The sequence below is a fragment of the Priapulus caudatus genome, unplaced genomic scaffold (assembly GCF_000485595.1).
Source record: "Priapulus caudatus unplaced genomic scaffold, Priapulus_caudatus-5.0.1 Scaffold424, whole genome shotgun sequence".
NCBI classification, from domain to species: domain Eukaryota; kingdom Metazoa; phylum Priapulida; class Priapulimorpha; order Priapulimorphida; family Priapulidae; genus Priapulus; species Priapulus caudatus.
In genome coordinates this window covers 200,667-211,480 of record NW_014577485.1, presented here as the reverse complement: position 1 = coordinate 211,480, position 10,814 = coordinate 200,667, and the positions used below count along the sequence as shown (strand labels likewise).

Here is a 10,814-nt window from a genome sequence, read left to right as displayed (position 1 = left end):
AATTATCTCCTGTACCGGCCTGAATATAGACAAATCCTTTGCGCTAAACGGCCACGAGTCGGTGGAATTTTTTATATCCGCATTATTATCTTGGCATTTAGCTGGCTCCTCACGGGTCCCATGACTCCGCGAAACTTTATAAGCAACCGCACGTGTAATCTTGCTACAGGGGTTGAAGACTAGGTCGTCTAGGTCGACTAGGTAGACTAGGTCGTCTAGGACTAGGTAAATATCATAGTATAATCATTGCCGGTGTATGTAGCGTATGATAACGGTAATGTAAGTCATACGAAAGTTCCGAAACGACAGGTTATTCTGCAATAACGTGTATGTAAGCTTGACGTGCATATGTCGGCGGCGACGGAATAATTGTGCAACAAACGTTCGTTATAAGTAGGCCTACGTGTGTGCGCCTGCATGCGACTATGTGAGCATACGTACATGTTTATCAATTTGTGCGCGTGTATTGTGGTTGTCAGTCTATATGTATGCACGAAAATCTCCGAGCGCGGGTGTGTGAGTGTGCGAGTGCATAAATGTGCGCGCGTCTACATTACAGGCATACCTATAGCGGATTGTGGCGTGTTTACGCGCATTCGTATATTTGTATAGCTCTACGGATTTTTTTATTATAGCAGGAAACATGACAATTACGGAGCCACAATTAGTGGCGTGGCATCATAACAAATATGACCAGAAGATAGATGAAGATTGCGCACCTACAGACATAGCACATGGCAACCGGAAAATCGTAAGCATATAATTATAATAACTTTATCCAATGTTGCGGTAAAAGCGAACGGTGTATATATTTGTGAAGCCACCAGTTGGCACCACTGCAGGTTTCGTGCGTTCATATTACGTTCCTATACCCTTCTCGTTCATATATAAACCAAATCAAAGACATGTAAACCTTCCGTGGCAGCAAACTATATATATATATATATATGTGTGTGTGTGTGTGTGTGTGTGTGTGTGTGTGTGTGTGTGTGTGTGTGTGTGTGTGTGTGTGTGTGTGTGTGTGTGTGTGTGTGCGCGCGAGTGTGTGTATATGTGTACGCGCGTGTGTGTGTGCATTTAAAAGTTACAACCTATACATTATTGTGCACGTGCATCAGCGTTCCATGTAGGCCTACATAGTTTCAGTAGCATGCACAGAAGTGTTTTAGGTGTTTAAGTAACGATAATTACGTAGAGTTTCTTTATAGGGTGTATAATTAGCGCATCTGTACCTGCAACCTCATCATCAGATTTTACTGTTGATCTACATTGCACAATTCACTTTTACCACATCTGCTACTGTGTAAAACGTTGGTTTGGTGGATATAACATCAAGAGCAGATAAAGAAGGATCTGCTTTCTTATCTGCCCTTCTTTATCTGCCCTTCTCTTCGCCTTATATGCCCTTCTCTTGCCCTTCTGAAGGATCTGCCCTTCTTTATCTGCTCTTGATAACATCCAAAGAAAAACACACCGTAGCCTACACGGGAACGTTCTCGCGGTGATACGGGACCGAGTAGAGTGAGCATGGCGTGTATAAACACGCAACCGCACATACGCAAGCACGCACTGTCGGGCATACATTATATTCCTAGCGTCACGTGAACCACATCATACATCATATATTTATCTAAATAGTGTACATACGCACGTGCATTATATTGATCCAGTATATATCTTCTTTTTATTATTTTACGCCAAGGGGGCAAGCAGGGAGAAGGCTAGATTGCATACATAATTATTTAACCACTATATGCCTAATATTAACTAGTCTACTGAACCCACTTCAGCGCGAGAACTTGTTTTCACAGTGAGCGAGAAGATAACCATATATATACGTCAACAGGATTGAGTGGATTAGATTAGATTTGTGTTTGTAGGCCCCTAGGTATATATCTATATAGTGATTTCGTGTCAGCAATGGACCAGCACTGCAGTGTGGCAATGACCATAGTTATATATATATAATATATATATAACGTGTATGTGTATGTATATATATATATATATATATATATGTGTGTGTTATATTTCAAAAAATTTTTCAGCCGGTTGGAGGGGCATGCCCCCGGACCAACCTAGGACCGCGTGCCTTTCAGCACGCGATTCCTCTCAAATATACTCCCCCCGCCCCGCCTCCTGAACTAGATCCACCCCTGGTCAGATGTATTCTTTCGGTACCAAGTGATGATGCTGAGTCCAGCCATATTTTCGAGCAGAAAAATCAAGCTTAAAGGTACTCAATATACGTTACTTGCCAGTTCTGACCCCCATAGCACGTAATTTACTAACTTATATTCATAAGATGGTCACCTTTCAGCATTAAACTCCCTTTACTCTATTCTGCTCGAATAATAAAAGAAATTCCACGTCTGATAACAGCCTAACTAACGGTGAATTAGAAGGCACCCAATACGCTAAAATTATTGTTATTTATACCCCCCCACCCGCCAGCGAGATAATTTGCTAGATGCCTATAAGCAGTAAGGCATGAACACATAACACACACACACATACACACACACACACACACACACACCACACACACACACACACGGCGCGCGCTGCGGCGCGCGCGCGCACGCCACCGCACGAATGAGAATGAGAAGAGGGGACGTCATTGCCTATTGACTGCATGACTAGATATGTTTATGTCCAATGTTGTCCTCTGCCTCTTGGAAATGTTCTGTCTCTGTTAATGGATGACTGTTCAGAAACATTCGCAACTTTGAAGGTAATGTTTTGTCCGTTATATTTCATGTAGAACCGATGGCAACAATTCGAACCATGTGTGACGGTTACCCCTGAAGCCCTCGCGCCGTTGTTTGGCCGACAGAAGGGAAGGGCAGGCTCGATAGCGACCGACTCGTCTTCGCCTGCCCTAAGCTCGTCAGAAGGGGAGAAGGCGACAGATGGGACATTGCGCCACATTTTGCGACATTCTTGCAACACATTCCTGCACATTCGCTGCTTTAGCTATAACATTTTTTACACATTTCGATACATTGCAGCAGTTATTGATGCACATTGCGCCACATTCTTACTCATCGCGCACATTCCGCTGTTTAGCTAGACATTTTCGCTGTTAGTATACATTTTTCACACATTTGATAATATTGCAGCAGTTCATTGATGCACACTTGCGCCACATTCTTACCCATTCCGGGACATTCCGCTGTTTAGTAGCACATTTCGCTGTTTAGTTAGCACATGTCGCCTGTTTAGTATAATATTATTTACACATTTTGATTACATTTGCGGCAGTTATTGATGCCACATTTGCGCCACATTCTTTACCCATTTCCGCGCACATTCCGCTGTTTTAGTAGCACATTCTCGCTGTTCTTAGTGACATTCGCTGTTTAGTATAATATTTTTTACAGCATTTGATACATTGCGGCAGTTATTTGATGCACATTGCGCCCACATTCTTACCCATTCCGAGCACATTCCGCCTGTTTAGTAGCACATTTCGCTGTTAGTAGCACATTCGCCTATTTTAGTATAATATTTTTTACACATTTTGCATACATTGCGGCAGTTATTGATTGCACATTGCGCCACATTCTTACCTATTCGCGCACATTCAAGCTGTTTAGTAGCACATTTCGCTGTTTAGTAGCACATTTCGCTGTTTAGTATAATATTTTTTACACATTTTGATACATTGCGGCAGTTATTCAGGGGCGGATCCAGGGGGGGGGTCGAGGGGGTCCGGACCCCCCCTTTTTACCACAAAAAAGGGGGAAAAACATACACACACACACACACACACTTCTCTTATATTGTCTCCATAAAAAAATCCATCCGACAATTTATGAACACACAAAAGTAAGAAAATCGTGGAAGGTTTAATGTACTGGGAGGAGGATATGCCAAATGTTTCCTCACTGCGATCCGAGGTGAAGGAGTGGCAACGCTACTGGAGAGGCAGGGAGGCAATCCAGTTTTCACCCTCACCAAACTTGTCTGAGTGTCTGGAGCATGCTGACATCGACATTTTACCAAACATCCGCACCCAATCACGGTACATACTGTTAGTTTGTTTTCCCATTTGACGTTGCAAATAATGGCGGCTTAGAAGCTGTGTTGTCTGACCATATCCTATTTTTTAAAATAAATAAAAATAGAAATGGCCGTTTCTGATCCGTTGTCCTATTTTAAAATAAAAATAGAAAATAGGAAATGGGTTTCTGATCCCGTTTCCTATTTTTAAGGCTGAAAATCGGGAAATGAGAAATAGGGTTTCGGATCCGTTTTCCTATTTGCGAAGTCACACAATGCAATCGGATCTTCGCGATATACGTTGTTGCTCAGCGTAAGGGATGTAGAGGAGGAGGCGAAGAAGGAGGCGGGAGCTATAGGATGTATGAGGATCGATGAGGGGTGGCGGGAGGAAGTAGAGGAGGGGCGAGAGGAGGGATAGTTAGGCGGAGGGAGGTGGTGGAGAGGAGGTAGGAGGCGGGGGAAATGGTCCGGTAAGAAGGAGGAGGCGTAGAGCGAGGAAGATGGTCAGTGGAGGGGGAGAGCGCGAAGGAGGTAGAGGGAAGGAGGAGGTGAGAAGAGTGAGAAGGTTGAGCGGTAAAGAGGAGGAGGAGGAGGAGGAGCAAAGTGTGTGGAGGAGGGTGGAGGACGTAGAGGGAGGGCAGAAGGTGGTGTAGGAGGAGGCAGGGAGAAGGTGCGTTGAAGGGGAGTGTGTATGGAGGAGGTAGAGCAAGGCAAAACGCAGAGAGTGCGAGGGAGGTTGAGAATCCTCGGATAGCCGCACGGGAGGAGTTCGATGGAGGAAGGAGGTAGAAAGAGGGGAGGAAGGTGTGGTGAGAGAAGGAGGAGGAAGAGAGGAGGGGACAGTGGATAGTAGCGAGGAGGCGGAGGTGGTAGAGAAAGAATGAGGATAGGAGCGGCGAGGCGAGAAGGTGGTGGAGAAAGGAGAGAGGGGTCAGGAGGAGGAAAGATGGTAGTGGAGAGGGGAGGAGCGAAGAAGGAGGTAGAGGAGGGAGAGGTAGAGGAGGGGAGAGAGGGTGGAGAAGGAGGAGGAGAAGAGGGGAAAAGAGGAGGAGGGAAGATGAGTAGGTAGAAGCGGGAGGAGGGGAGAAGGTGGTGTGAGGAGACAGGGGAGGAGAGGTAGAGGAGGGGAGAAGGTGGTGTAGGAGGAGAGGAGAAGGTAGTGGAAGGGGAATTCTAAGCCGTTTACGCCTGCTCCCATAAAGCCTACGAATTGGCGCGATTCAGCAACATTAACCATAGTGCTCTCCTGCCTGCCTTATTCAAGTCACTAAAACTACAAATGCAGACATTGCAGGCGTGGCTATTCCTATTGCTTCCCGGCAAAGGGGTTGTGTTTGAGTTTTACTTTCATAATAAATACAATTGTATTATGTGTATTTTTATTTACTGTTGGTTTTGTGTATTGTGCATTTAAGGTCATTGCATTTAACAGGACCAATAAAGATTTGGCTCCCTCCTTTGTTCAGAAAAAGGCTGTAGACCGCCCCTGTTATTTGATGCACATTGCGCCGAGCCAATTTGACCCCGGCCCATTCCGCGCACATCTGCTGCTGTTTAGTAGCACATTCCGCGCTGTTTTAAGTTATAATATTTTTTAACACATTTGAATACATTGCAGCCAGTTTATTGAATGCGCATTGCGCCACATTTCTTACCCATTTCGCGCAGCATTCCGCTGTTTAGCTAAGCAATCTTCGCTGTTTAGTAGGCAACATTTCGCTTTTTACTAGCACGATTCTGCGCTGTTTGATTAATATTTTTTAGACATTTGATACAGTTGCGGGCAGTTCTATTTGATGCACGAGGTCGTTGTCGAAGCAGGTTACTACAGATATGCTTACCCGAGGTCGTTTTATGGTTTGTTTAGTATTATGTTTTATATTTTACTGATGAGGTATGTTTAGGGTAAGGTTATGGGTAGAGTTAGGGTTAGGACTAGGGTTATAGAGTTAGGCGTTAGCTGCTGTAGGGCTTAGGGTACACTTCTGTTTTTAGTCCAGAGTCGGGTACAGTCTTGTGTATACATATATGTACCTCGGGTACATATCTGTATAGTACTCTCGTCAGGTGTTAAAGACAACGACCGCCTTGAGCGTTATTGATGCACATGCGCACCACATCTTCACCTATTCGCGCACTATTCCGCTTTTAGTAGCACATTTCGCTGTTTAGCTAGCACATTTCGCTGTTTAGTATAATATTTGTACACATTTGCAATACATTGCGGCCAGTTATTGATGCACATTGCGCCACATTCTTACCTATTTCGGCGTACATTCTGCGTTTAGGTAGCAACATTTCGGCTGGTTTATGCACATTCCGCGTTTAGTATTAGACATTTTTTAACACATTTTGACTACATTGCGGCAGTTAATTCGAGGCACATTGCGCCACATTCTTAGGCTATGTTCGCGCACATTACGCTGTTAGTAGCAGCTTTCCGCTGTTTATACGCACATTTCGCTGTTTAGTAGCACATTCCGCTGTTTAGGTATAGATTTGCTTCCTGCACATTCCTGCACATTCGCGCACATTTCCATTGCACATATACCGCGCACATTCCTGCACATATCCTGCACGTTTCGCTGTTTAGTAGCACATTTGCGCGTTTAGTAGCGAACGCGGTTATTGTAAGCACGTTTATATAAAACACTCCATTTTGGTCGACTAATTGACCGCGTCGTACCGTGTGTCGGTCATCAAGAAATCTATTATTTATAGTTTATTTATTATTATATTTATTGTTATAATTTATATTTATTATTTATTATTTATGATTAAATGTGGTTATCTCCCATAAATAAATAACTTGCTTTTGCAACTGTTGGCATTTATAGCAAGCTCAGTCGCCTAATCTAGCTCTGATTCTAGTTCTATCCACCATTTTCTATGCCTAGGTCATTCGCGCGTAGCATTAGACTGGTACGCAGTTCACTGCCGCTCCAACTCAGTGTAGCGAAGGATGTAGCCGGACGTGAAGTTGGCGAACGCAGTACCAGTCCTACAGCTGGGGATGCGTGAAGTGTGGTGAAGTGTGTGACGATCATAGCAGTATATACTATTAGCATATATTAATATTATAGATATTATATATTATATATTAATTATAATTATTATATGATATAGTTATTATTATTATTGTATATATTATTATTATTATATATTAATTATTATATTCTATATTATATTATATAATATATATTGTATTTATATTATTTTTATTTATTTATGATTATATATTATTATTATATATTTGAATATATTTATATATAATTTATATATAATACAACGTCTGATGGTGAGCGATACTACTATTTTACGACAAAGAGGGCGCTGGCGTTCTTTTGCACCCACCTATTAGCTCTTCTTGTAGAGACGGGCATTTCATGCGTCTCGCCCTCACTTCAGCACTTTGGNTATATATATATATATATATATATAAGTAGTATGTGTATGTATATATATATATATATATATATATGTGTGTGTTACCAAGTGCTGAAGTGAGCGAGACGATGAAATGCCGTCTCTACAAGAGAGCATAGGTGGGTGCAAAGAACGCCAGCGCCCTCTTTTGTCGTAAAATAGTAGTATCGTCATCATAGAGTTGTATTAATATACTCTATTATACAATAGAGGGGTCTATTATACAATACAATACAATACTCTATTATACAATAGAGGGGTCTATTATACAATACGGGGTCTAATATATAACTCTATGATCGTCATACACTTCGCACACTTCACATCCCAGGGTAGACTGGTACTCGTTCGCCATCTTCACTCCGGCATACATCCTTCGCTACACTGAGTGGAGCGTGTGGAACTGTCGCACCAGTCTAATGCCACGGGCGATGACTAGGGCATAGAAAATGTGATAGAACTAGAATCAGAGCTAGATTAGGCGATGACTTGAAAAATCCAGTTGCAAAAGAGTTATTTATTTATGGAGAAAAACCACATTTATCAATAAATAAATAAATAATAAATATAAATTATAAAATAAATATAATAATAATAAATATAAATAAATAATTTTTCTTGAATGACGACACGCGACGGTCAAATTATCGACCAAAAATGGAGTCGTTTTATATAAACTAGTGCTTACAAACATCGTTTTCTTTCGTTAAACCAATGGCAATATATGTGTTTGCGTGGCATAACAGTTTGTTACAAAAGGATACGATATAATGATGAGTCACGATCAGGATGATGGTGAATTATCACTAGAAACTGACAAATTGTTACAGGATATTTCCGAAGAGAGTGATGTTGTTGGTAGGCATACCGATATTGATAAGAGTGGGACACGTTCCTGGATTTACGATGACGTGTTGGACTACATTGGACTAGGAAAGTACCATTGGATTCTCCTTTTGGTCATGGGATGGACTAATTGCGGTGATGCTGTTGAGGTAAAGCTGCGGTGTCATCAAAGGGTCGAGTAGCTCTAGAACTATAATAATACGCAGTGGCTGGAGGTACGCCAGCCGTCGGTCGTTCAAGCCCATTTTTTGCGTTAGGGTTAGGGTTAGGGTTAGGGTTAGGGTTAGGTTTAGGTTTAGGGTTATGGTTAGGGTTAGGTTTAGGGTTAGGGTTAGGGTTCTTGCTCATCTAAACTCTGAAATCGTGAATTTATTTCCCAAGGCGTTATTTCGAAATCTAGCGCCACCGCCGCCATCTTTGTCTCGTTAAGTATGAAAGCGAATGGACTGGCGTACCCGTAGCCTCGAGACATTAAGATACGGCTGGCGTACCCGTAGCCACTGCCATAATAATAACCGGTAATATAGCCCTTCGCTCTGCACAGGCAGTAGTAGTATACTGTATAGGCCTCGGCAGAGCGAAGGCTATAGTTCTAGAGCTAAGGGTCAAGTAGCTTAGGGCCGCCAGTTCAGCTCATAAGGTCTATGTCCCCCAAGGTACTGCCGGAACGTACCCTTGGTACGGTCCTGTATACTGGAACGTACCCTGGTAACCATTTGATATGGTTAGGGAGTAGGCGTAGGCGACTCCCTAGACTCGTTAGTGGAGTAGGCGAGGTACGGTCCGGCATATTAGATAGTACCAGCAGCTAGCAGGCAGTACCCTGGGTTACATAGACCCTCTCAGCGCCAGTTCATTAGAATTCGACTTGGTGCTTTTGGCAGGTTTTTTAGGTCAACAAATTTTGCTTTAAATTTTTTTTAATCAGGCGCTTAGTTCTAGGGCCAAAAAGTCAAAAGGCCAAAAGTAAAAGGTATTTCAGAAGCTGATAATGCATGGCAAGTGTTTTATGGTGTATGTAAGACTAAAGTGACATGTGTAAATGTTTCGGCCCAAGCCCACGTACATATAGCTGACCCACAATTTTCCCCCTTCACACACTCTCGATCCAAATTCTCGCCTTCCTTATCCACCTACATCTCTAGTTCGTTTCTATACCTTCTTCCCTCCTCTCTCCTCTTCTTTTCTCTCCATCCATCTTCTCCCCTTATATCTATCATCCCTCTTCCCCCTTTCCTTCATGGTCATCCATGCTGTCCACCTCCTCCCTGAGTTTCCTTGTAGATATACATGCTGTGCCTATCATAATCTATAGGTATTATTATTATTATTATTATTATTGGGATTTGCAGAGGTAACTATTTTGGCTGGTAGTTATGTTGGTTTAATTTTTAATAATATTAAATAACTGTAGTTGACTTGTAACTGATGAAAAATAACTGAAATGTAATGTAAGATGACTCTGTGTCATTTTATGATACATGTAAATCTGTAAATCATTCTATGATATATAATGTGCGCTTGTACTGGGTTGGGATTTAAAACTACAGTAAAGCATGTACTGGGGTAGACCCGAGCCATATAATGAGCAACTTCATAATATATGAATACTATCTACCTACCTACAGTACTTAGCTGCGATATTATACCCATTAAAATTTTAAAAAGCAAGTAGGCCTTTCAAATTAAGGCCATTGTCAGAGTTATGTAAATTAAATTCTTACGTAAAGTTAACTGTAATGTACCACATTGAGGTTGCTGCCACACCATGTGCTGGGTGTTATCAGGAGTAGATAATAGGGAGGAGTGTGACATCAATAAACAAGGGAAATTTGTCATTTACTAGCCTTATAATACCTACGATTTACTACGCGTAACTCATCCAACTTCAGCTCAAATCGGATACAGTACATTCGCCTATCATCGTGCGAAATCGTTTCCTCGTAGACACCCGCAATCCGGAGATACAGCCTAAAACGTACGACACGATTCTCCATTCTTTGGCCATCAATCCAACGCCATTGCGCGCCTATAATTCAGACAAAAAGCAGCAACACTGCCGCGCAGTCGCTGCGGAATGTGGCGTTGTGGCTCGCGGGGAGATTGGATATCGACGCAACACTCGACGAGCTAATCATGCGGCTGGCGTGCGTGCGTGAAGGCATGCCAGCTATGTACAGAGGTGGCCTGTGTACGGTCAAAGGTTATCTCGCCGAGTGTTGATGCCTAATCTCCCAGCGAGCCACATGCCTCGCTGAGTTATGTAGCTGCCTTTTATGTAGCATGCTCGCGTTAGGTAGCTGCCTTTTGTTTGAATTATAGGCGCGCAATGGCGTTGGATTGATGGCCAAAGAATGGAGAATCGTGTCGTACGTTTTAGGCTGTATCTCCGGATTGCGGGTGTCTACGAGGAAACGATTTCGCACGATGATAGGCGAATGTACTGTGTCCGATTTGAGCTCAAGTTGGATGAGTTACGCGTAGTAAATCGTAGGTATTATAAGGCTAGTAAATGACGAATTTCCCTTGTTTAT

The 10,814-nt window shown here is 42.6% G+C and overlaps 1 protein-coding gene across 1 annotated transcript in view; it reads left to right on the top strand.

Moving 5' to 3' along the window:
• The first annotated feature begins 8,089 nt into the window (after positions 1 to 8,089).
• LOC106810257 (synaptic vesicle glycoprotein 2C-like) overlaps positions 8,090 to 10,814 on the top strand; it is a 7,337-nt gene continuing 4,612 nt past the window's right edge. The window contains exon 1 of the mRNA XM_014813550.1: positions 8,090 to 8,429. Coding sequence (XP_014669036.1) covers positions 8,205 to 8,429 — 225 coding nt within the window. The 5' untranslated portion in view covers positions 8,090 to 8,204. The remainder of the gene's footprint in view (positions 8,430 to 10,814) is intronic.